Here is a 27,013-nt window from a genome sequence, read left to right as displayed (position 1 = left end):
TCAATGGATACTAGGCAACTCCAGACACTCGTGAATGAAAACGATTATCTGGATCCAATTCAATTGGGCTTCAGGCCTTGTTTTGAAGCTACCCTGGTTTCCCTGTGGGATGAACTTTGCCAAGAGAGGGATAGGGGGAGTGTGACCCTGTTGATTCCCTTGAACCTCTCAGCAGCTTTTGACACCATCAACTATCATTTACTTCTTGTTAGGCAGTCTGGGATAGGTGTTGGAGATGTTGCATTGCCGTGATTCCACTCTTTCTTGGATGGCCGATTCCAGAAAGTGGGCCTAGGTGATTATTGCTTTGTGCCTTAGCAGTTATGCTATGGGGTTCCACAGGGATTTTTTTTTTATCCCGCATGCTGCTCAATATCTACATGAAACTGCTGGAGGAGGGTATCTGGAGATGTGGACTGAGGTGTCACCAATATGTGGATGATACCCAGTTCTATCCTTTTCATCAAATCCAGGGGAGGCATTGGGTATTCTGAATCAGTGCCTCTGTCTGGTAATGGGCTAGATGAGGGCCAAAAACCCTGAAATTCAATCCAGTCAATGCGGACGTGATGTTAGTGGGTAGTTCATCTGTCTGGCTAAGTTATGTTCAACCTATTCTGAAGGGGGTTGCAGACCTCCTAAAGGATCAGGTTTGAAATTCTTGGATCCAGCATTGTCACTGGAGCCACAGGTGGCTTTGGTGGTGCAGAGCACCTTAATCAGCTTAGGCTGATATACCAAGTATGACCCTATCTGGACAGAGATGGCCTGACTACAGATATCCATGCTCTTGTTATCCATGCTCTGGTGAATTCTCACTTGGATTACTGCAATGTGTTTGTTATATGTGGGGCTGCCTTTGAAAATGGTCTGTAAACTTCAGTTGATCCAAAACAAGGCATCAAGATTGTTAATGGAGACTGGTCAATATAATCATATTTCACCAGTACTCTGATTTGCACTGGCTTCCAGCCCATTTCCAGGCCCAATTAAAAGTACTGGTATTAACTTTTAAGGCTATAAATGGCTTGGTGCCAGGTTACCTGAAAGATAATTTCCTCCCATATATACTGTCTGGAATCATCTTAAGAGGTCCTTCTCTTTGTGCCCCTACCAATGTGGTGAGGTGGGTGGCCACTAAAACAGGGCCTTTTCAATGATGGCATCCTGGTTCTGGTTGTGGAATGCCTTCTCCAGAGGTTCAGCTGGCACCAGTTAAAGACCTTTTTATTTTCCCAGTTTTTTTAGTTCTTCAGTTTGTTGTTTAATGTCTTGTGTTTTTAGATGTTTTCCTGCTGGTGGTTGTATTTGGGGTTTATTCTATTTTAAAGTTTTGAATATTGTGCTGTATTTTAGGGTTATAATTTCTGTGAACTGCCCAGAGAGTTTTTGGCTATTGCAATAGGTACATTAGCATTTCTATTATTTGCAGTTAGAAATGCTGCTGCTGCTGCCGCCAATCATCATCATCATCATCCCACAATCAGAAGCGGGTTAGACCAGATGACGAGAAGTCCCCTCCAAATTAAATAATTCTATGATTTGGGACAAATATGAGAAAAGAAGCCAGTTACTCTCCTTAGATTTTTGTTCTGTCTGCTAGCCGGCTTCTTAAGTCATACTAACCATGATGAATCAAGCTAACACCTTCTCCTTTTTTTAATGGCATATCCTATGCAACTGTAAAAGAATTAGGGCTCAAATCACCCATCTAAATTCCCTGTCAGCTCAGGGACACTCTCAAATTATGGCATTCCGGGATGAACCAGGCTGCCCACAATCGCTGAGAAGTGTACAATGGTGGGATGGCAAAGAGAAGTCCACAGGATACATACAATATATCTGCACAAGTTATACACAGATCTTGAAGAGGAAATTACCATACGAAAGTAAGGGAATGCAGGTTCATTCTCCATAATATATGAAATGAAACCTCCCCTCCCACCACTTGAGCTATCCCACAACCATGTTACTTAATGGTTGCCATTTCACACTGTCTCTAAGGCAGCACTCGCCACGTAGCCACAGGTGACAAGGAACTCCATGCACACAAGTGAGCAGGCTGGAAGAGCAAGTGAGCTTTGTTCTTCCTCTCCACCCAGAATGCAAATCAAGTGAGCTGCCAGAAGGAAGCTCCCTCCTTTGAACCCAACATAGAAATACAGTTGGTTGCTGGAGGACAGAGTGTCCTGTCCTCCTCTGCCAGGCCCTAGCGCAGTAGTAATTTTTCTGGGCATATTGATTAGACTTCTCTAAGGTCTTGTCATCCAAAGCCTTAATTAAGCTGATTCATATCAAAAGTCATTCTGTTGGGAATCATATCTTAATTTGGGGCTGATAAGGTACTTTCTTAGCTATATGACTTTATGCCTGAACAATGACTGGAACCAAACTGGGGAGGAGCCCAATGTCTGCGACCTTAACTGGACATTTTGCCACAGTACTGTGGAGTTTAGTCAGTGGTTCCCAACCTGGGGTCCCTTAACAGTGTTGGACTGCTACTACCATCTTCCCCGCCAAGATAGCCAGTGGTCAGAGATAATAGGAGCTGCAGTTCAAAAACTTCTGGAGACTGAAGGTTGGGAACTATTGGTCTAGTTTGTAGCTTCTGGGATTCTGAACTAAAAGCTTTATGTAAAGGAACTGAAATTCAAACCATCAGGTGGCTGGAATAATCTATTGCCTTCTCATACACACTAGACTTTTCATTTTGAGACTGAAGTTATTTAACAACCTGTTCATGGTCCGACATAATATTGCAGAATGGCATTTGCTTGCTCTCTCCCTGAATTGTCTTCCAGTTCTATATCACGCTACCCTTATAGGTACATAAACTGGTATTTTTGAAGCTTGAGTCTCATGGGTATGTCATAGTGGCTTGTCTGTCCTTTGCTAACATGTCACCTTCTTATACACCTGACAACTTCTTAATCAACTGCTGCCTCCATCTTGAGGTGTACTGAGAAAGTAAACTGTTTGCTTGGAAAATTAAATTTCTCTTGGACTTTTTAAGGCAGGTTGGGTTCTCTCAATAGTTCTGAAAGTAAAAGGTTCCATCATGTCTCTCAAAGCATGCTTATGCAGTTTCTTACAAAAGGGACAGGTTAAGGTGCCAAAGACTGGGGGCCCTAGAGGTGTCAGAAAATTGCGGATCCAAACATACTGGTCCGTGATCTGACACTACCAATGTATCAGTCTTTTATTTGATGTGCCAAAGATGTCGAGGCCTCAAAATAATCTAATCTTAAAGCAATTTTGATGAACTCGTGAAATGAAAGTATACTCTTTGTCCCCAGGATGTAAAATTCTGCAAGCATCAGTTAAACCATATTTGATCATGTAAGCCTGGAGTGCCAGTCTCACAGCAGACTAGGTCTTGGGAAGAGGTGTACTCCTACTAGGGATGTACGAAAGTCACTTACCTTTTCGCAGCTTGGCTTCGCGATGGGGGGGGGAGGCGCTTCGCTTTCCCCCCCGAAGTTCAGGTGAAGGGGGGGAAGCTTCCTGCCTCGCCCAGCCAAAATTCAGGCCGGGGAGAAGCGCCCCGTCTCCCCGGCCACGGAACAAAAAGTAAAAGAAAAAGAAAAAAAAGACCCCATGATAGGCTACGTGATGATTTACGTAGCCTATCACGGCTAGATTTCCAAAGTCAGCCGTGATAGGCTAGGTAAATCGTCACGTAGCCTATCACGGGTGACTTTGAAAAAAAAAAAGCGCATACGCAAATGGCGGCGGCCCATGGGCGCCGCCATTTGCGTTCCTTATTTTGGCACGTCTAGTCTACATAAAGATTTATGCAGACTACAGCGAAAATAAGGGCAACGCAAATAGCGTGCCCTTATTTTCGCCGTAGTCTACGTAAATCTTTACGTAGACTAGACGTGCCAAAATAAGGAATGCAAATGGTGGTGCCCATGGGCCGCCGCCATTTGCGTACGTGCTTTTTTTTTTCAAAGTCACCCGTGATAGGCTACGTGACAATTTACGTAGCCTATCACGGCTGACTTTGGAAATCTAGCTGTGATAGGCTACGTAAATCGTTACGTAGCCTATGCACGGGTGTTTTTTTTTTTTACCTTAGTTTTTTTTTTTTGAATGGCGGCGGCGGCAGCTGGTCAGGAGACTGGCTGCTGCCCCCGCCTGTGACGAACCGCTGCTGGGACCCGCCGCCGAGAGGGACATTCGCCAAAGTTAAGTCCCGTCCTGGGGGGGGCGGGGGGGCAGAGAATTTCACCGCCGATTTTGGGGGGCCGAATGTGTTGGCGCTCGGCCCCCCGAAGATTCAGGGAGAAATTCTCCGCCATCCCTAACTCCTACCCAATAAAGGATCTAAGACCTCGTTGAAGTCCACACCCACAACCAAATAATCATAAGCAGTATCAAGTGTTTGTCTTCTTAATGATGAGAAGTTTAAAACTCAGATGTTAGCTGAACTGACAGAGTACTTTAATACTAATAAAGGTATGGTGGGTTCATGTGCCATTGAGTGGGAGGCCAGTAAAGTTTTTATAAGGGGCCAAATTACTGCTTATGCTTCTTACAATTTTTTTTTAACCCAACAGATGTTTTTTAAGTAAGACGTTAAAATCTCTTATAACTCAGTTTGCCATTTCTCCTACTGCACAACTTTATCAAGAGCTGCAGAATGCTAAGCATGTTGTTGTTGTTTATTTGGTCAGTCGCTTCCGACTCTTCGTGACTTCATGGACCAGCCCATGCCAGAGCTTCCTGTCAGCCGTCACCACCCCCAGCTCCTCCAAGGTCAAGTCCGTCACCTCCAGAATATCATCCATCCACCTTGCCCTTGGTCGGTCCCTCTTCCTTTGGCCTTCCAATTTCCCTAGCATCAGCATCTTCTCCAGGGTATCCTGTCTTCTCATTATGTGGCCAAAGGACTTCAGTTTTGCCTTTCATATTCCCCCAAGTGAGCAGTCTGGCTTTATTTCCTGGAGGATGGACTAGTTTGATCTTCTAGCAGTCCAAGGCACTCTCAGAATTTTCCTCCAGCACCACAGTTCAAAAGCATCTATCTTCCTTCACTCAGCCTTCCTTATGGTCCAGCTCTCGCAGCCATAGGTTACTACGGGGAATACCATTGCTTTCAGTATGTGGACCTTTGTTGTCAGTCTGATGTCCCTGCTCTTCACTATTTTATCAAGATTTGTCATTGCTCTCCTCCCAAGAAGTAAACGTCTTCTGATTTCCTGGCTTGCAGTCAGCATCTGCAGTAATCTTTGTGCCTAGAAAGACAAAGTCTGTCACTGCCTCCTCTATTTGCCAGCTGGTTGCCATAATCTTGGTTTTTTTGAGGTTTAACTGCAACCCAGCTTTTGCACTTTCTTCTTTCACCTTCATCATGAGGTTCCTCAGCTCGTCCTCGCTTTCTGCCATCAAAGTGGTATCATCTGCATATCTGAGATTGTTAATGTTTCTTCCAGCGATTTTAACTCCAGCCTTGGTGAAGTCCATGTATAAAGTCGTCTCTTAGGTTGTTGGAAGAGAGTGTTTGTTATGCACAGTGAGTTGTCTTGGCAAAATTCTATTAGCCTATGTCCTGCTATTTGCGTTGCCCTTATTTTCACCGTAGTCTACGTAAATGTTTACATAGACTACCCGTGCCCAAATAAGGAACGCAAATGGCGGTGCCCATAGGTGCCGCCATTTGCATACGCGCTTCCCCCCCCCCAAAGTCAGCCGTGATAGGCTACGTAAAGATTTACGTAGCCTATCACGGTGTTTTTTGAAAATCTAGCTGTGATAAAATATATTTGCGTACGCGCTTCCCCCCCCCCCCAAAGTCAGCTGTGATAGGCTACGTAAAAAATTTTTTTACTTTACTTTTTTCTTTCATGGCCGGAGAGGCGGGGCGCTCCCTGCCAGCCAGAATTTCGGCAGGGAGGGATGGGGCGCCTCCCCCCCCGGCCAAAATTTCGGCGGGGAGGGACGGGGTGCCTCCCCACCCGTCAAGAATTTTGGGGGGAGAAACAGAGCGCCTCCCCCCCCCGAAAAAAGCTGCGGGACCAGGTAAGGGACTTTCGTCCATCCCTACCCAGACCATGCTTGCCTGTAATTCCAGGTGTCGTTTGACTACCCACCTTAGCTTTCCAGTCTCCTGTAATGAAAATAACATCTTTGTTTGGTGTACTATCCAGTAGATGCTGCAGATCCTCATAGAACTGATCTACTTCTGCTTCTTTAGCATCTGTGGATGGGGCGTATATTTGGATCACTGTGATGTTAAATGGCTTACCCTGAATTCGAATTGAGATCATTCTGTCATTTTTTGGATTGTATCCAAGCACTGCTTTAGCCACTTTATTATGAATTATGAAGGCTACTCCATTTCTTCTGTGGTCCTCTTGTCCACAGTAGTAGATCTGGTGGTCATTTGATATGAAGTGGCCCATCCCAGTCCATTTCAGTTCACTGACACCCAAAATGTCTATATTTAATCTTGACATCTCCCCAATAATCACATCCAATTTGCCCTGGCTCATAGAACTTACATTCCAGGTTCCTATGGTGTGTTGATCTTTAGAACGTCGGATTCGTCTATCACCACCAGCACCATCGGCTGCTAGCCGTCCTTTCGGCTTTGAGCTAACTGCGATATCACATCTAGGGCTAGTTGAACTTATCCTCTGTTCCTCCCCAGTAGCATTTTGACCATCTTCCGACCTGGGAGTCCCATCTTCCGATGGTATACCGACTTATCTCTGGTTGTACTGATCCATTTAGTTTTCATGGCAAGAATACTGGGGTGGGTTGCCGTTTCCTTCCCCAGGGATCGTATTTAGTCTGACCTCTCTGCCATGACCTTCCCGTCTTGGGTGCCCCTTCACGGTTTAGCTCATGACGTCATTGAGGTGCTCAAGCTCCAGCACCACGACAAGGTAACGATCTCCTTTGATGGAGCATGAGTTGAATAATATTTGTCCACAGCAGGTGGAATTTGCTCCGACTTGTTCACGACAGGTATATTGGGAAAATGGTGAACATCCTATTAAGATCCTTGCACATCATCTTAAATAACATCAACATCAAAATGTCATTTCAGCATTTCAATTAAAGATGAGAGTGACAAAGTATATACTTCTATAGATATAAACTCACAAGTGTTAAAGTTTTATTCTGATCTTTACAGCACTGGTAGCAAGATATCAGAGCAAGATATGGAAGTTTTTTTTCTAATATTAATCGTCCATGCTTAGATTCTTCACAAAGACAGCTTCTTTTGGCTCCTTTGCATTTGGAGGAAATTATTAATGCAATTATGAATATGAACACTGGGAAATCACCTGGTCCGGATGGATTCCCAATTGAGTGGTATAAGACATTCTCCAGCCTTCTAGCTGCAAAGCTGTACTACCTCTATAACCATATTTATGAGGCAGGCTCCCCTTCTTCATTGTTAAACAATGCTTATATTATTGTGATTCCTAAGTCTGGCAAGGATCACACCTATTGTGCTATCGACCTATATCATTAATTAACATAGATATCAAACTATTAACAGCAATTTTGGCCAATAGATTGCAACAAGTTGTTGCTGCATTGGTTAGAACGGACCAGGTGGGATTGATTAAAAATAGACAGGGGGCAGATAATCTTAGATTAGTTGTCGATATAGATGCTTTAAACTCTGAAAGAACCGACCAGGCAGCCATCATTTCCTTGGTTGCAGAAAATGCCTCTTACAAAATTCATTAGAAATTTATTTTTTACCACATTGACTAATTTCGGTTTTCCTACAGAATTTTTAAAATGGGTTAAAATTTTATATTCGGCACAAGAGCGGGAGTTATGACTAACGGTTTATTTTTTGCTCTTTTTTTTACTTGGCTGTGTCACCAGACAAGGTTATCCACTTTCCCCATTAATGTTATGCTTGGAACCTCTGGTGTGTGCTATTAGAATATTAGTATGCCTGGATTTGTGCATTCTGGCTTAGAATGTGAAATTAGCCTTTATCCTGATGATCTTTTGCTATTTATTTTGAAACTCGTTGTTGGTTCCTGCTTTGATGAAATTGATTAATAATTTTGGTGAATTGTCTGGATATTTAATTAACTGGTCAAAGTCGGAAATAATGCTGATTGGATAGGGTATACTCTAGTGTATTAGTTAACTGGCAATTTCAATGGTGCCCAGATTTTATTACTTACTTAGGAATAATTATACCAAAAGATATATCTCAAATGATTAAGTTATATTTAAATAAATTAATTAATGATATTTCACGTGATATAGATAGATGGGCATCTTTAAAGTTGAGTTTATGGGATAAAGTCAATACATGTAAAATGAATACTATACCTCGAACTGTTTACATTATATGTGGGATCCCCTTACTTATACCTGGCGAACATTGCCAAAACCTTAATGCTTTGTTTCGTAAATTCGTTTGGGGTTCCTTTCCACCAAGAATATCTTTGAAAAGGATGCAACTTCCAATTAAAGAAGTTGGGCTCAGCTTTCTGGATCTTGCTACTTATAATCATGCTTATTTGCTGACCCGTACAACATTTTGGACTTTTCCACTCAATTTGATTTTCCACCTTGCACAGTTTTGGAATCTTCCTGTCTGGAGCCAATCTCCAAATGGATGGCATTAGGTTCTCGGCATATTAAGGTGGTTAGAGCTCCTCCCACAATCTTGGTAATTAGAGATTCATGGCATATAATGTCACGCCAATTACAGTTTGACCCATTTTCCCATGCCAAATTGACTTTATGGGGAAATCCAGATCTAAGAATAGGAAAGAAACAGTTTCTGTGGCATACCTGGACAGATAAAACAATCTTTACCCTGGATCAATTATTGGGTGTTGATAATGAGTTTTTGTCAGTTTCAACTTTGCAAGATAAATTTGATTTGCCTGCTATAGCTGAATGGCAGTATTTGCAGTTGAAACATTTGTTAGTATCTAGATCTGGTCCTGCTGCTTTTACTGCCTCGGAGTCTCCTTTGCTATTGGAAACACTTATTGAAGCTGACCAGGTATATTGACCCATGTTTATAAATGTTTATTCATGTTTATAAATATTTATTATCAGTGAATAAATATGATACATGGGGTCTACAGGAGGAATGGAACGGGGAATTGGAATGTCCTATTTTGTTTAATCAGTGGACCCCCATTTTGGCAACTGTATCTGATATCTCTGTGGACCTCCGGTTACATCTTATTCAGCAAAAACATTTGTTCTGGGTCTATTAGACACCACAACATCTTTTTAACAAAGGTTTGTCAAACTTGGCTAATTGTTGGAGGTGTAATGCAGTTAATGCTTCTTTTATTCATATGTTTTGGAAATGCCCAGTAGTTCCTTCCTTTTGGGAGGAAATTATCTTATGGATAATCTTTGTATTGGAAAGCTCTTTAATATTTACAGATGTACATGTTCTCTTAAACTATTTACCTGCTTTGTGGAATGTAACACACAGTCAGCGGAAATGGATTTTTCGTGCCCTCTTGGGTGCTAAAAGACTACAATACTGGAAGGATAAAAGCTCACCGCCTATAATATAATGGATTAAAGACTTAACAACACTAGCAACATTTGAAAGAGTGGTATATAGGCATCACTTGTGAATGGATTTACATTTGGATATCTGGTCTGCTCTTACTGAGGTTTATGTGTAATCTATCTGTGCCCCCCCTCCCAAATGTTGTAATGTTTGAAACTGAGGACTTTAGAGTATGTTGTTATATTTTCAACTTTTTGGTTTTGTTATGTTTTTGTTTTGTTGAAATGCACAATAAAAAAATTGATTAAAACAAAACAAAACAAAAGGGACAGGTTGAAGACCTGTGATCCTCTGACACAGAAATACAAAAATCAAGAACAGCTGAGATGGTCTTTCTACAGATTCCTCATTGTTATTACGCTTGCTTGGAACAATGGTGACGGGGGGTATTTAGTGTGGTACTAGGAAATCTCTTTCTCTGCAGTTCCTGGCTTGATTCCTGTTGGAAGACAACCTGTATCAGTCTGGTAAACTTAGTTCAGAGATAGCACATTTTACCTATTAACAGGAGCACAATGTGGGTAATTTAGGGTCTTTTGTCTACATAGTGTTGTGTCTCTGAAGGGTTCCAGGGAATGAAGAACAGAGCTGAGACTTTGGGACTTAACCCAGAAAGGAGTTTTATTAAAAGCAGCACAGTCAAGTTAATAAAGGCTATCCCAGAAGGGAATGGAAGAACTACAGTGAGTCAAGAGTGGCCTAAACAAGAGAGAGCAGAAAGTCAGAACAAGAGGGAAGAATAAAGGGTAGTAGTTGACAGTGAACTGAAGCATCACTAATAATAAGCGATGGCAGGAAGGACAGAGAAAAAAGTTTTTTAAAAAAAATGTTATCGTATGTCTGCTCAGTCAACAGAAGAAGGGTAGATTAAACCCAAGCAGCAGGGAGATCAGGTGTTCCCATCACAGAATAAGGCCTCCACTTTGCAGGAGCACAAAGCATCTTGAGAATCAGGCATTCCTAGGGCTTCCACTGGGCAGAAATGAGGACATGAGATGCCAATGTAGGGATCTGGCTAGAAGCTTTGAGAGAGCTATGAGTAGGATGAGCAAAGTGTGTCTCCCCACAGGACACACTTAGTCCAGGAACCTAAAGGCAAGCATACTTTTTATAAAACAAAATTAAGCATGTCTACCGAAAAAGGGGTAGCAGATGCCGTTTAGGTGTTTTTGGTGCTAGGGACATGGTCGCAAAAGTGCTTGGCTCGGGCAAGGCTCTTGGTATTATTAATTAATGAGTGGCAGCGTGTTGTCTCAATTGAATTAGAGATCAGGTGGACTGGGTTAGCAGGTCCACGAGTCCCATGGCCTAAGGGATTGAGGAACCAGGACATATTCTTCTCCATTTCAATGGAGGTCGGAGGCTGGTCCTGAAAGTCAGTCCCTCTTGCCATTAGTTGTTGCTTTTGCCAGCAGCTGCTAGAAACAGACAAAATAGAAGTGATCATGCAACATCATTTTTACAAAAAACTAAGCTATTTAGTCATATATGATGAATCAAATTGAATTGTGAAACTGGGTGCTTTTAGACAACAACCAATATGTGACCATTTTTGCTGTTGTTCCTAACAACAGTGCTGCTCCTATTCAATGCTAAGCATGGAAAGAAACTTTACCTGCTCACTCCTTATCTGTAAAGACCTGCTGCTACTATGATACTGCTGAACCAAAGAGAATTTACATTTTTCAAAGTAAATGTATGTGTGAAAGAATGTGCATGTGCAACAACAGCTGATGCACACGGTACAAATTTGGAATTAAAAAAACAGGAAAAGTCCATCTCCTATAATATAAAGCTCCTGCAGGCTGTGGCTGCTGAAAAAGTGTCACTCTTCTTTCCATAAAGCTCTCATCACTTCTACAAGCAATAGCTGAGAAGACTATTCACCCTGAACATGCTTCCATTGCCATCACCGGTGCTGCTCTTTGGAAGGAGAAATCTGTATTTGTCTCCCCCCACCACACACACACAACAGTATGTGTACACCAATAAACACACGCCCCCCCACACACACACGAGAGAGACAGAGCGAGCGAGCAAGCAAGCAAGCAAGCAAGCAAGAAAGACAGACAGACAGACAATATGGAACAATTTGGTGGCATTGTGTGTGGAGAGACAATGGGTATGTAGCTTGTGTTAACATACAGGGGGGTGGGCAGGTAAGGAAGAGAGGCATGGCTGCATACCAACTAGGTAATGGAGAGAGATGGGATTACATACTATCACCAACCACTTCACAGATCACACCTCCAAACCAAGTGTTAGTGCCCCATCTCTTTTCTATCCCTTGCCTCAAACACCCTGGAGTGTAATGCTTGTCTCGATATTTTCTCCTCTAACTCTGCTCTTATACGCCCCAACCACAGATGCTGAAGAAGCAGAAGTAGATCAGTTCTGCGAGGATCTGCAGCACCTACTGGATAGTACGCCGAACAAAGATGTTATTTTCATTACAGGAGACTGGAATGCTAAGGTGGGTAGTCAAAGGACACCTGGAATTACAGGCAAGCATGGTCTGGGAGAACAAAATGAAGCAGGACAGAGGCTGATAGAATTTTGCCAAGACAGCTCACTGTGCATAACAAACACTCTCTTCCAACAACCTAAGAGATGACTGTATACATGGACTTCACCAGATGGTCAACACCGAAATCAGATTGACTACATCCATTGTAGACAAAGGTGGCAGACATCTATGCAGTTGGTAAAAACAAGACCTGGAGCTGATTGTAGTTCAGATCACAAACTTCTTATTGCACAATTTAGAATCAGACTAAAGGGAATAGGGAAGACCCACAGATCAGTTAGATATGAGCTCACTAATATTCCTAATGAATACGCAGTGGAGGTGAAGAACAGATTTAAAGGACTAGATTTAGTAGATAGAGTCCCGGAAGAACTATGGACAGATGTTCGCAACATTGTTCAGGAGGCAGCAACAAAAAAGTCCCAAAGAAAAAGAAAACCAAGAAGACAAGATGGCTGTCTGCTGAGACACTGGAAGCAGCCCAAGAAAGAAGGAAAGCAAAAGGCAACAGTGATAGGGGGAGATATGACCAATTAAATGCAAAATTCCAGAGGTTAGCCAGAAGAGATCAGGAATTATTTTTAAACAAGCAATGCACTGAAGCGGAAGAAGATAATAGAATAGGAAGGACAAGAGACCTCTTCCAGAAAATTAGAAACATCGGAGGTAAATTCCAGGCAAAAATGGGTATGATCAAAAACAAAGATGGCAAGGACCTAACAGAAGCAGAAGAGATCAAGAAAAGGTGGCAAGAATATACAGAAGATCTGTATAGGAAGGATAATAATATCGGGGATAGATTTGATGGTGTGGTCAGTGAGCTAGAGCCAGACATCCTGAAGAGTGAGGTTGAATGGGCCTTAAGAAGCATTGCTAATAACAAGGCAGCAGGAGATGATGGTATCCCAGCTGAACTGTTTAAAATCTTGCAAGATGATGCTGTCAAGGTGATGCATGCCATATGCCAGCAAATTCGGAAAACACAAGAATGGCCACCAGATTGGAAAAAAAACAACCTATATCCCCATACCAAAAAAGGGAAGCACCAAAGAATGTTCAAACTATCGAACAGTGGCACTTATTTCACATGCCAGTAAAGTAATGCTCAAGATCTTGCAAGGTAGACTCCAGCAATTCATGGAACGAGAATTGCCAGATGTACAAGCTGGGTTTAGAAAAGGCAGAGGAACTAGAGACCAAATTGCCACTATCCGCTGGATAATGGAGAAAGCCAGGGAGTTTCAGAAAAACATCTATTTCTGTTTTATTGACTATTCTAAAGCCTTTGACTGTGTGGATCATCACAAATTGTGGCAAGTTCTTGGTGGTATGGGGATACCAAGTCATCTTGTCTGCCTCCTGAGGAATCTGTATAACGACCAAGTAGCAACGGTAAGAACAGACCACGGAACAACGGACTGGTTTAAGATTGGGAAAGGAGTATGGCAGGGCTGTATACTCTCACCCTACCTATTCAACCTGTACGCAGAACACATCATGCAACGTGCTGGGCTTGATGAAGCCAAGGCTGGAGTTAAAATCGCTGGAAGAAACATTAACAATCTCAGATATGCAGATGATGCCACTCTGATGGCTGAAAGCGAGGAGGAGCTGAGGAACCTCATGACAAAGGTGAAAGAAGAAAGTGCAAAAGCTGGGTTGCAGTTAAACCTCAAAAAACCAAGTTTATGGCAACCAGCTTGATTGATAATTGGCAAATAGAGGGAGAAAACGTGGAGGCAGTGACAGACTTTGTCTTTCTAGGAGCAAAGATGATTGCAGATGCTGACTGCAGCCAGGAAATCAGAAGACGTTTACTTCTTGGGAGGAGAGCAATGACAAATCTTGATAAAATAGTGAAGAGCAGAGACATCACACTGACAACAAAGGTCCGCATAGTGAAAGCAATGGTATTCCCCGTAGTAACCTATGGCTGCGAGAGCTGGACCATAAGGAAGGCTGAGCGAAGGAAGATAGATGCTTTTGAACTGTGGTGCTGGAGGAAAATTCTGAGAGTGCCTTGGACTGCTAGAAGATCAAACCAGTCCATCCTCCAGGAAATAAAGCCAGACTGCTCACTTGGGGGAATATGAAAGGCAAAACCGAAGTCCTTTGGCCACATAATGAGAAGACAGGATACCCTGGAGAAGATGCTGATGCTAGGGAAATTGGAAGGCAAAAGGAAGAGGGGCCATCCAAGGGCAAGGTGGATGGATGATATTCTGGAGGTGACAAACTCGACCTTGGGGGACCTGGGGATGGCGACGGCCGACAGGAAGCTCTGGCATGGGCTGGTCCATGAAGTCACGAAGAGTCGGAAGCGACTGACCGAATAAACAACAACAACAACTCTGCTCTTGACCTACTTGGTTCCCCCTTACACTCAACTGAAACTGCCCTGAAGAAAATCACTGATAATTTCTCACTGCAAAATCTAAAGGATCAATCACCTATCTCTATTCAATTCTCCATCTTCTTGACCTTTCCGTTGCCATTGATATAGTTGATTTTTGTCCTGCCTGCCTTTCTTTATGCCTTAGGTCTCCATGATTTGTCTTCAGCTTGTTCTTTCTGTCTAATCATTCCTTCAACGTTTTCATAGATGGAAGCTCTTCCTTCGCTTTCCCTTTTCCTGTTGGGGTCCCAGAGGGTTATGTTCTTGGCCATCTTCTCTTCTCTCCATACACACTGTCACAGGGTGACCTCATCAAATCGCAGCTTTCATTACCACCTTTCTGCAGATGACTACCAGCTCTATTTCTCTAACCCTGAATTATTCCACTCATTCCAATCTCTCCTTGTTTGGATGCTTCATCATCCAACTAACTCAGTTTGGAAGCTTCATTCTCATCTCAAACTCAGTATGTCCAAGGCTGAAATTCTCATCTTTCCTCCCAAGCCCTCCTCTCATACCCTCTCCTTACCTATTGGAAATTGTTACCATCCAACCTGTTGAACATAGGCACATAACCTTGGCTTTATATTTGACTCCTCTCTCCCTTGTACCCTATAGTCAGTCCAATGCCCAGCTGTGTGACTTCTCCACTTAAAACATTGCAAAAAACTGGTTCTTCTTCTCTGGAAAAAAAATACTGTTCAACATCATGATCATCTATTTCCTAGACTACTGCAATATTATTCTTTCCTCTCTTCCATTATGTCACCTTGGTCTTCTCACAGCCATCTATGACTATGTTTCCAAAAACATTCTCCTCTTTTGCCACTCTGATCATGATTCCACTCATTAAAGCTTTACACTGGCTTGCTGCCCACTCCTGGATCCAGCACGTCCCTGCCCTCAAAACCCTCCTTGGCATTGCTCTCCCTTATCACTCTCATCTTATTTTTCTCTATCCTTGACCTTCCCTCCTGCACTTCCAATATCCTCAGCGGTCTGGTCTCCTGATCCTTCAAAAGACTCCACCCTTAGCTGCCCCATATGCTTGGAACTGCCTCCCAGAACACCTGCATGATGGTAGCTTTCTTGCTTCCTTCAAATCTCTCCCTAAAAACCACCTTTTCCATGAAACTTTTGGCATAATCCTCTAGTTTCCATCCATGCTGTGACTCAGGTTGTAACTAAGTCCAAACATGTGTAACTGAAAAATTGCATATTGTTTACCCCTTTCTCCACTTCCATTCCCTTTTTCTGTTGTTTCCCATGTTGAATTTTAGCTTGTAAGCTCTTTGGGGAAGACCTGTCCTCTTATACTTTGTAAAGTGCTATACACACTGATGGAAATATACACATATATAATGGAACTTCTTTATGTCTTATTACTCTTGTCACTTCATATCTTGAAAGGACTGTATTTAAATTGTAATGGAATCTCCAAATATCACTACAAATGAGTGTGTGTGTGTGTGTGTGTGTGTGTGTTTTAAAAAATGTGATGACCTAAAGAGCAATGCTTTAGGTTTGGATTCATTAAGCTACTGGCTTAACAAAACAACAACAAAAAACTATGAGTATCACAGAAAATCAATGAGAGTGGCCCTTTCTCACCTTGTAGGTCATAATGACTGGAGTGGCAGAAGGCTTGTGGAGAACAGGGGAACCTCCTTATGAACTTTATTGTCATTGCTTTGTAGAAAGGTCTAACTTAGGTCAAAACTATCACCCGTATGTGAGATGGTCAGTCGCAGAAGAATGCAGATGGCTAGTTGCGGAAGAACATTTAGTTGCTTTTAATTTTCTTCAATTCATAATTTTTTTTTTTAAATGTGGGTACTTGTTGCTTACTTAAAAATATTTTGTCATATGACTGGATGATCTGTTTTATCAGGATGATCTTTACTATTTTATAAAGATCTCAATGAAATATATTTTTAGGAAGCGCTGCATATTAAAGGAAGCTGGAAGCAATTCAACAACTTTGAATTACTATACACAGAGAAAAGTTATTTTAAAATTTAGTGTTTCTATTGATAAGATATAGAAACAGATTACAAACCATATTAATTCTCTTAAAATAATTTTTATTGTTTAGCATGAAGTATTCATAGTGTCAGTATATCTTTCCAGAAATTATTAGCTGCCTTTTACCAAGGCTTTAGTAAAGTACCAGTCAGAGGTTTCTATGATATCTCACTTGTAAAGCTGCATAAACTTTTCAGCAAACCATTTTCTCCACATTTTAGCTCCTGCTGCACACAAAAAAGAAAACGGTTCCATATATTCATAAAGGATCCCCTACCCCACCCAGTAACAGTAGAATTTTGATACAAAATACTTGGAATTAAGAACCAGATACTGTTTAAAAGACCTCATAAGAAGATAACAAGAAGATGCTGGATCACACCTGAGTCCAGCTAGTCTAGCATTCTGTTCACATAGTGGTCAACTGGCTACCTGTGGGAAACTCACAAGTAGGACATGAATGCAATAGCACCGTCCTACTCACGTTCCCCAGCAACTGGTGTACATATGTATACTGCTCTGATATTGGAGGTAGTGTATAACCATCAGAACTAGTAGCTATTGATAGCCTTATCCTCCATGGATTTGTCTAATCCCCTTTTAAAGCCATCCAAATTGGTGGCCATCACTATATCTTGTGGTAGCAAATTCCATAGTTTTAACTATGCACTGTGTGAAGAAGTACTGCCTTTTATCTGTCTTGAATCTCCCACTAGCTTCATGGGATGACCCTGGGTTCTAGTATTGTGAGAAAGGGAGAACAATGTCTCCATAACCACTTTCTCCATACGATGCATAATTTTGTACACTTCTATCATGTCTCCCCTCACTCACCTTTTCTCTAAACAGTTCCAGATGTTGTAATCTTTTCTCATAGGGGAATTGCTGCTGCCCCTTGATAATTTTAGTTGCCCCTTTCTGCACTTTTCCCACACTTTTTCCAACTGTACAATATCCTTTTTAGGTGTGGTGACAAGAACTGTACACAGTATTCCAAGTGTGGTCACACCACAGATGTATAACTGCATTATCATACTGGCAGTTTTATTTTCAATTAGTTTCCTAATGATCCCCAACATTAAAAAAATGCTTTCTTCATGGCCACTGTTCATTGGATTGATGTTTCCATTGAGCTATCAACCACAACTTCAAGATCCCTTTCTTGGTCAGTCTCTGCCAGCAAAGACTCCATTAAATGATATATGAGGTTAGGATTCTTTGCCCCAATGGGTATCATTTTACACTTGGCTGGAACAAACATTAAGCTAACCGACTTGTAATTTCCTGGATTTCCCCCGGTTCCCTTTTTAAAAATTGGTGTTGCATTGGCCATTCCGCAGTCCTGTAGTAGACAGGCTGATCTTAGGTACATGTTAGGTATTTTTGTTAAAAGATCACCAATTTAACATTTGAGTTCTTTAAGAACTCTAGGATGGATACCATCTGGGCTGGTGATTTATTAGCTTTCAGTTTTTTGATAAGTTAAGTATTTAATCTTTTGTCACCACTATGTGCCTCAGTTCCTCAGACTCCCTTCCTGAAAACCGTTCAGGTATCTGTCCTACATCTTCTGCAGTGAAGACAGATGAAAACAATTAATTCAGCTTCTGCACAATCACCTTATCCTCCTTTAGTATTCATTCACTCTGTTGTCATCCAATGGTCCAACTGCCTTCCTAGCTGGTTTCCTGCTTCTGATACATTTAAATAATTCTTTGGTGTTGGCCTTGATGTTGTTAGTGATACGCTCCTCAAAATGCTTTTTTGCATCCCTTATTGTCTGCTTGGATTTCCTTTTTGCAAGTTTGCATGCCTTTTTGTTCTCTTTGTTTGGGAAAGACTTCCATTTTCTGAAGGAAGCCTTCTCTTCTCTAATAGCTTCCTTTGCACTACCCCTTAACCATGCTAGTGACCTCTTGGAGTTGGAGCTACTTTTCCTAATCTGTGGTATACATTCTAGCTGAGTTTCTATTACTGTGATTCTGAGTAACTGCCAAGCATTTTGGAGAGATTTAACCCTCTTGACTTCCTCTTTCAACTTACCAGTTCCCTCAGTTTAGAGAAGTTACCTCTTTTGAAGTCAAATGTGAATGTGTTGGACTTCCTTGACAATTTTCCACTTAAATATAAGTTAAATCTAACAGCACTGTGGTCAGTGTTTCCAGCACTCACATCTTGCACTAGGTCCTAGGTGATCTTCATTTAGGATTAAATCCAGGGTCGTCTCCATTCTGGTCAGCTCCATGACCAACTGTTCTAGGGCACAGTCATTTAGGACATTGAGAACTTTAACCCCTTTGTTATCACTGGCCATGGAAGCTCACTGGGTGGCTTTGGGCCAGTCACAGACTCTCAGCCCAGCCTACCTCACAGGGTTGTTGTTGTGAGGATAAAATGGAGAGGAGGAGGATAATGTAAGCTGCCTTGGGTTCCTTGCAAGAGGAAAAAAGGCAGGATATAAATGCAATAAATAAATAAATAAATATTTTTTCCCAATCAATATGAGGATAACTGAAGTCTCCCATTATTACAAACACTTCAGTTAGATGCCTCCCTGATTTCGTTTTCCATCTCAAAATCGCCCTGAACATTCTGGTCTGGGGGATGATAGCATGTCTCTAGTACCAAATTACTTTTGGAGCCTGGTATTGTCAGCCACAGCCACAGCCACATTGTCTGTCCCTTTTAGGTTTTCTAGTCTGCTTGACACTAGACTAGACTTGTCACCTTCAATGTACAGAGCGACACCTGCTCCAGTACGCCCTTCCCTGTCCTTCTATAGAATTTATATCTAGGGGTGACCGTATCCCACTGGTTTTCTCCATTCCACCAAGTTTCTGTTATGCTTACTATGTCTAAGTTCTCCTTTAAAACCAAACATTCAAGCTCTCCCATCTTGGCTCAGGCTTCTAGTATTCACATAGAAACACCTATATACAATGTCCCTCCCCAGATGTCTCTGGTGTGTGCACCTTCTGCTACAGCCCTTAAAGCTCTTTGGCTATCATGTTTCACTAAATGCTCATGGCTTATTTCCTCCCTGTCCCCAGTTGGGCAATCAGAAATATTTTCATCCCTTAGGGATGATTCAACCCAAACCAGGTGCTATCTGGTTTGCTTTCTGTCCGCTTTCCCTCGGGGTTGAAATTAATATATTCTCTTTGTGCAATTTGTATAGGAGAGATTAAAATAAGCCATTTAAGTCACAAGAGCAATCTTATGGCCCTAGATACATGGGATTTCTCCCTCTGAAGCTGTAGACAGAGCAATGTCCTCAGAGCGTAAAATCCCTGCTCAGAATTTCACCAAACCAACCTGCCATGGAAAGCTCTATGGCAACTCTTCTCCCAAGGTTGGTGTTCTGACCTTGGAAAAGGATGGGGAGGGAGGAAAGAAGGGATGCCAGGAGGCGAGGAGAGGATAAGGGGGGCCATAGATACAGAAGTCTCTGTCCCCGTCCATAGCCAGGTATGTAAGCTAGACAGGCTCAGAGGCTGCCTCAAAATACAACAATGGAGGATGGACAGGCAGGGCTTAGCATAGTCTAAGAAATATCAATCCTGTAGGATTTCGTTCTAAGAGATGGAAGGTTTGTGTCATCCCTTCTTGCCTCGCATCTGTATGTACAGTACTTTTGATAAATAATTTGTGACAGCTATTCAGCAACTGCAGTTTTACAGAATCAAACTTTCCTGTGGAATACCTTTCTTGCATGATTTCAGATGGTAAGAAACATGCTGCTTAAATCTACCTCTAGTAGAATCTCCAGCTCTCTTAACCTTGGGCTGCCCCCGCACTCCAGTTCCACACCTGCAAATCCCCTTGCTTGGATGCTTCGTTTTCGAACTGCTCCAGTTCTGATGCTTCGGGAGCAATCCTATGGCCACTAGTCAGCCGCTAGATGGCCATAGGTTATGTGGTTTTCCGGGAACCTACCTCGGAGTCTGCTACGAGGTCGGTTCCTAGAGAACTGACCTTCCCCCCTTTCCGTGCTGCCTTACAGGCCGCGCCTAACAGCCCCATGATCCACGCTTGCAAGAGGAGTGCGGAGCAGCCAAAATGGGGCGTTCAGGGGCGGGGTGGGCAGAAATGCCGGTACAACACATCCTACGTGTCATCTGGCAGCCTCCTCCCCCGCTCTGCCCTCCTGCAGCTAGACAGCCAAAATCGGCTGTCTAGCTGAAAATGCAGGGCAGGAGAAGCGCAGCAGGAAAGATACCCTCCGTGTTTATCCTGCCCTGCATTGGATAGCTGTCACCTCAGAGTTCGGAGGCTGCCACCTATCTGCACAGGATTGCACCCTGCACTGTCATTTCAAATTAAGTATGCCTAAGACTGATCTTCTCCTCTTTCCTTCCAAGCCCTCCTTTCCTTGTACCTTCTTCTTATCTATTAATGTATGATTAATTTCATTGATGTCCCAGAGAACTAGTGCAAAAAATAATGCAGGCTGAATTGAACCCATAATGAGAAAGCTGGGGTATATTATACTAATCTATGGTGGTGGTCTCTGCTGAACTACTGCATATCCTTATTAATTATTAGGAAATACAGGACACATATTTATCAAATGTGCCTATTTTCTCTTGTAAAAATCGTGGATAAACTATAAGTTGTAATCTTCCTTACTACTACGAAGAAAAACAGCTAGCTTTTTATAGGGATGTCAGAGAATTTTGCCACAATTCTCAGGGAGGCCGAATGCCAGCGCATTCGGCCCCCCGAAATTGGTGGCGAAACGGTCTGCCCCCCCCGCCCCCCGGGACGGGACTTACTTTGGGCGAATCCTCCTGGCGCGGCGGCTCCGGCGTGGCGGCGGCCAGTCTTCCGACCAGCTGCCGCCGCCGCCATTTCCAGTAAAAAAAAAACAACACACACAAAAACGTGATAGGCTACGTAAAGATTTACGTAGCCTATCACAGCTAGATTTTTAAAAAATACCGTGATAGGCTACGTAAATGTTTACGTAGCCTATCACGGCTGAGTAAAAAAAAACCCCGCACGTACGCAAATCATTCCTTATTTTCGCACGTCTAGTCTACGGCGAAAATAAGGAACGCAAATAGCATAGACGCTATGCTATTTGCGTTCCCCTTATTTTCGCCGTAGTCTACGTAAATGTTTACGTAGACTAGACGTGCCAAAATAAGGAACGCAAATGGCGGCGCCCATGGGCGCTGCCATTTGTGTACGTGCGGGTTTTTTTTTTTTTTTGACTCAGCCGTGATAGGCTACGTAAACATTTACGTAGCCTATCACGGCTGACTGCAGGGACGCAAACGGCGGCAGCTATGGCCGCCGCCATTTGCGGCCCGGCCGGCCAGGATTCGGGGGTGAAGGGACGGAGTGCCTTCCCTCCGGCCAGAATTTTGGGGGGAGGGACGGAGCGCCTCCCCCCCACCAGAATTTCGGGGGGAGGGACGGAGCGCCTCCCCCACACCGTGAATGAAATTTCGTCCAAGGTAAGTGACTTTCGTACATCCCTAGCTTTTTAATGGGACAGGAAGACACTTGCAGATGTCTGATCAAGTAAGTATGCAGACTCAGTTAAGTAATCCAGATTGCTATTTAAATACTTAAACTGTGATAACTTTCCCTGCCTGAAACTCTGACTCCCCTTTCAACATACAGTTATAGAGAATTTGAACCAAGAAGAAGGCTAATTTCCTTTTCAGATTTAAGATCTACTTAATACTGAGATTCATGACATATTAGCTCTCACAGCTTTGGCATGGGGTAGGAGTAGGACTTATGGCCTGTATCCTCCCAGGTATTAAAGCTATTTAGATATTTGGACTAATGAATGGCAAGGAACTTACAGCACAATTTCATCTCCCCACAGTCCTACATGCTTTGCCCAGATGCCTACAACACCCTCCAAGGTAATAAAAGCAATCACTCCTTCTACAAGACCTAGAGGAGCATCAAAAGCAAGGAATAAATTGAAATGACATATATGCAAGGTATCATGAATCTAGAAATCCTGGATTTCTAGGCATGGACATAATTATAGTATCTCTAGGCAGAGAGCAGTACTGTGATGCCTTGATTTCAGTGGACTATTTTCAGAAGTAAATGTTTCTTAAACTCTTATACATTGATTGCAAGATACTGGAGTGCAAACTACTACATTTTCATCTCTCTCTCTGCAGCCTTACCTTCCTTTTCAAATTAAAAGATATGTCTAGCCTTGATTCTGTAGGCCTGCTTTCATATTTTATTCATTTCTGCTACAAAGAAGCCATACGCAGCCAAAAAGATTTGTCTTTATATATTCCTTAAGAACTCAGAAACAAGAGATAAATCTCATGATTTTAAAATGTAATGTTAAATAAATTTACAAATACTCATGGATTTTAAACTATTGCAAATGATAGGTAGCTACTGGAAAAATGATAATAAAATGTTGCCTTGAGGAGGAAGTTATTTTAGGTAAAACCCCTCCTGAAAGACACATATCAATTTCTCCCCACAGGCATAAAGTTATCTCTATAAAACATTGCTATCTTGCATCAAGAAATTATGACATGATGCCTCAGAAATATTCGTCTTTCTCTGCTCTTTAACAATGGGCAAACTGCAAATACAATACAACACCTTCCTGGGGTGTCTGATGGAGTGATGACCTCCTGGAGAATTAACAGAGGAACCCTGCTGGATCAGAGCAAAGGTCTATCTTATCCAGCATCCTGTTTCTCACAGTGGCCAACCAGATGTGTCTTCAGAAGCCTACAAGAGAGACATAGCTCAGTAGATTTACCCACTGTTATTTCCCCATAACTGGTATTCAGAGGCATGCTTTCTCTGATCTTGTAGGTAGCACATCACCATCGTGACCAGTAGCCCACTGATATCTATCTTTCATGAATTTGTCAAATCCCCTTTTAAAGCCATCTATGTTGGTGGCCACAGAAAATTGCATAGGCCAACTTAAATAAGAGTTATTTCTTTATTTCTGGTACTTCTATTCCAACCCATAGCCAGAGTGCTCTGAGCAACATACACATTGAAAAGTTAAAACACAAAACATCATTTTGTCTGTCCTGAATCTCCTACTATTCAGCTTCATTGGATAATCCTGGGTTCGCCTAGTATGAAAGGAAGAAAAACTTCCCTGTTCCCTGCAGTGTATTTTTTCCACACTGCATAATTTTATAAATCTCTACCATGTTCCCCCTTATTCACTTTTTTCTAAACTAAAAAGCCTAAACATTGCCACCTTTTTCAAACTGTGTGTGTGTGTGTGTGTGTGTGTGTGTGTGTAGAGAACACACAGGGCAAAATGGTTTTTAAAGCATATCTTCATTCAAATCTGTTTTCTTTGTCAAGAGAAATGGTTAACTATGTAGAAGGGCAGCTGAAATTCCTGAGAGGAAACATCCAGAGTATAGAGCTTTCTCCTGCAATAATCCCCAATAACAAATTAGTTACAATAGCAGAAATCTGGGAAACAACTGATAGCTGTTCATCTTTTCTTCACAGTCTGAAATACAAGTAAGGATACCAATACTCATTTCTAAATTCTATGTGATCAATTTGGTCAAACTGAATACAACTATTTAAAAGGACATGATTTATTACTGGAGGTAGAATAGCAGAATATAACTGAAATAAAAGGTCCAACTAGATGGCTTCATTTTTTTTTTAATAAAGATTTTAAGTTCTTAGGACTCAAACTATTTAAAAAGAAAAAAGATAAAGAAGTAACTATTAAGGGATATTTGTCATGAACATTTTAGTTTACCAAGTGGACAAGATTTTTAACTTTGAAGTGGAATGCTCATTTATAAATAAGACAAATAACTATGCTCACAAATAAAAAAATAAGATTTTTTTTTGACAAACACCCATCTTATACAGATATATTTTTTAAACTTTATGTATACCAGGTTCTGAAAGCTTCTGAAAGAGAAACGTCAGTATTTCCACACTGTCTTATCCATTTCTGCACTACTTGAATCTTTCTAGGAAGTATCCAGTGGTGTCCCAGTGCTAGCTAGTTGTACAAATGCTGGTTTTTGCTAGCACCATATCAATAGCACTTGAGGGACTGCACCATTGGATCCTTCCCATTAATAGTAAAGCACAAAAAGGCAGAGTACATATTTTAAATATTTCCATTTATTTTGATCATATTTTACATACATGATAAAAGCAAAAACATTGTTTCATAATATCTCTTTTAAAAGGCTGAATCATAAATTTAAATCTTTTTAGATTATATTTAGACTGTAAATTCTGATCTGGGAATCTGCTGCTTAGTTTGTTGACAAAGGTCCTACTATTTTAAGGTTTGTTTGACTCCAAGTTGAGCTATCATATCTAATGTGCAAAGTAACTTTGATGGTGCAAAAATTCTGCTTTCATTGGCTACCAGTCTAGTCAATCAGCCCACCTGAGCTATTGCAAGAATAAAGGTTCCACTTGCTTCAAGAACCTATGCCTTCCTGGAGCATTCCGAACCCTCTTTAGGTGTCTTGTACCTCCAAAGGGAAACTCTGTCCACAGTTTGACAACTGCTGACTTACTAGCAAAGCTTATTATAATTAGCAATTAAGGGTTTGCTTTGATTAAGGTAACCTTCTTGGAATCTGGGGGCAATGTTAAGGACAGGCTGGGAGATTGTGTGTGTGTATATCTCTACCACCCACCCCATAATGTTTAGCAAACCTCAAAGGAAGCAAAGTTGTCCAAAATTGTCCAAAGCTGTATGCAAGAGTATTCTTACAGTGGGTGAAAGGATGAAAAATTCTTAACATAGGAATCTGATATAGGAAAGGAAAGGTTCCTCCTGTGCAAGCACCGGGTCATTACTGACCCCTAGAGGGACGCCGCTTTCGCTGGCATTTTCATGGCAGACTATAGCGGGGTGGTTTGCCATTGCCTTTCCCAGTCGTGACTACCTTTCTCCCCAGCAAGCTGGGTACTCAGAAAAAGTAGTTCTGGAGACCTTCCTATCGATGATGTCAAAGTCAGGAAATTATTTCAGAGTGGGAGGGTTGAATATCAACATCAAAATCAGGTATTTCCCATACAAAGAGGAAAAGTCAGTTAGCCAAAAGTGCTAAAAAGCTTTTTTCATTATTGCAATGTGTATTTAATATGAATGCCTTACTTGTTAATCGCTTAGGGTTTCATCGAAATAACCTTTATACAAAAGCAGCTTATTCCTTTCTCACCCAAAACTCACTTGTTTGATGCGGTCCGGATTGACGGTTGTCTGAGGCTGCAGAATGCTAACTGGTTCTGTCTTGGCCACATTTTGAGGCATTTCTCGAATCTTTTCAGCAATGAAGCCATGCACTGCATTTAGTGCTTCCACTGTGCCCTGGATCAAACACACCCGCTCTGTCGTACCTTCAGAAACAAACAAAGCACATTTTTGTTGTTTTGTTTTTAAAATATTAGCTCTGTCTACAAACTGATTAAATTGTAGGTATCTGGCCCAACTAACTTGAAAAGAACAGCCAATTTATGGAAACGACGTTAATACCAGGAAGCATAATGGCTAGAATCTAGAGAGGGTCACACACATGTAGAAGAAAGTGTTTCCTTGCACACAATGACAGAGACTGGTTAATTTTTCCTTCTGGAGGCAACCCTTGAGCCTAATGGGGCACTTCTCTGGAGAGCCCCTGACTTTTTCTTGGATGGGGTGGGGGAACATTTTTAGTGGGCATGGAGATAGCTACCAGAGGACCTGAAAAGGATCCATGTGCATAGCTCAGTGCTCATGGCACGTTTAGATCCCGGTAAATATTTTAAATCTATTTCTTTCTTGTAATATGCTTAATTATTTGGTACATCTTTATTCAGCCCAATTTGTTCCAAGGAATGTAAAATTGCATTTTAGTCTCACAACCAACCTAGGCTAACAGACAGAAATTTGCCCAAGGCCACCGAGTGAGCCGCACAGCTGAACAGGGATTTGAACCAGGGTTTCCTACATTTAAACCCAATACTCTAGACCTAATACACTCACTCAAAACTATATTCCTATGTAACAGGCACAACTAAAAACTGTGTGCATCTATTTTCAGGTATATAGTATACATAAGCGATCCACAGGATTTCATAACCCACCATTTCTTGGTGCAACAGCCCCAGTAAGTTTTCTGTATTGTTTTTCTTGCTCCTTTTGAGAGCTTTTCAATAATGTAAGGGAAGGTTTTCTTATATATGTAGAAATCTAATGTACTGCAATACCCTGTAAAGCTTTTGGAAGGAACAGTGAATTACTTACAAGTTTCTAGAGGTTCCTGCTGTACAACCATCACCTGCTAAAATATATTATGCTGTCTCCCAGAGTTTGTTTGTATCATTATATTTTCTGATTTTAGTGATCTCAGAAAGGCTTTTTCTTCCTTTCAAACCGTTAGTTTTCTCCTAAGTGACACCATCATGCTTCCCTGACAGACTAAACTACCTTTGTAAGTGCCATCATACACCATCCACAAAGGAAACTGAGGCACATATTTCATATTTAAATACATTTATTTATTTATTTATTACATTTCTAAACCACCCCATAGCC

At 41.8% G+C, this 27,013-nt stretch overlaps 1 protein-coding gene across 1 annotated transcript in view; it reads right to left on the bottom strand.

Annotated features, from left to right (window-relative positions):
- Positions 1-27,013, bottom strand: part of NOVA1 (NOVA alternative splicing regulator 1) — a 252,560-nt gene that overhangs the window by 57,664 nt on the left and 167,883 nt on the right. Inside the window, exon 3 of the mRNA XM_084827342.1 lies at positions 25,670-25,836. Coding sequence (XP_084683468.1) covers positions 25,670-25,836 — 167 coding nt within the window. The remainder of the gene's footprint in view (positions 1-25,669; positions 25,837-27,013) is intronic.

The sequence above is a fragment of the Heloderma suspectum genome, chromosome 1 (genome assembly GCF_057233095.1).
Source record: "Heloderma suspectum isolate Gila_16-S chromosome 1, 16-S_ref, whole genome shotgun sequence".
NCBI classification, from domain to species: Eukaryota; Metazoa; Chordata; class Lepidosauria; order Squamata; family Helodermatidae; genus Heloderma; species Heloderma suspectum.
The sequence above is the reverse complement of the archived record's forward strand: the minus strand, read 5'-3'. Positions and strand labels throughout refer to the sequence as shown.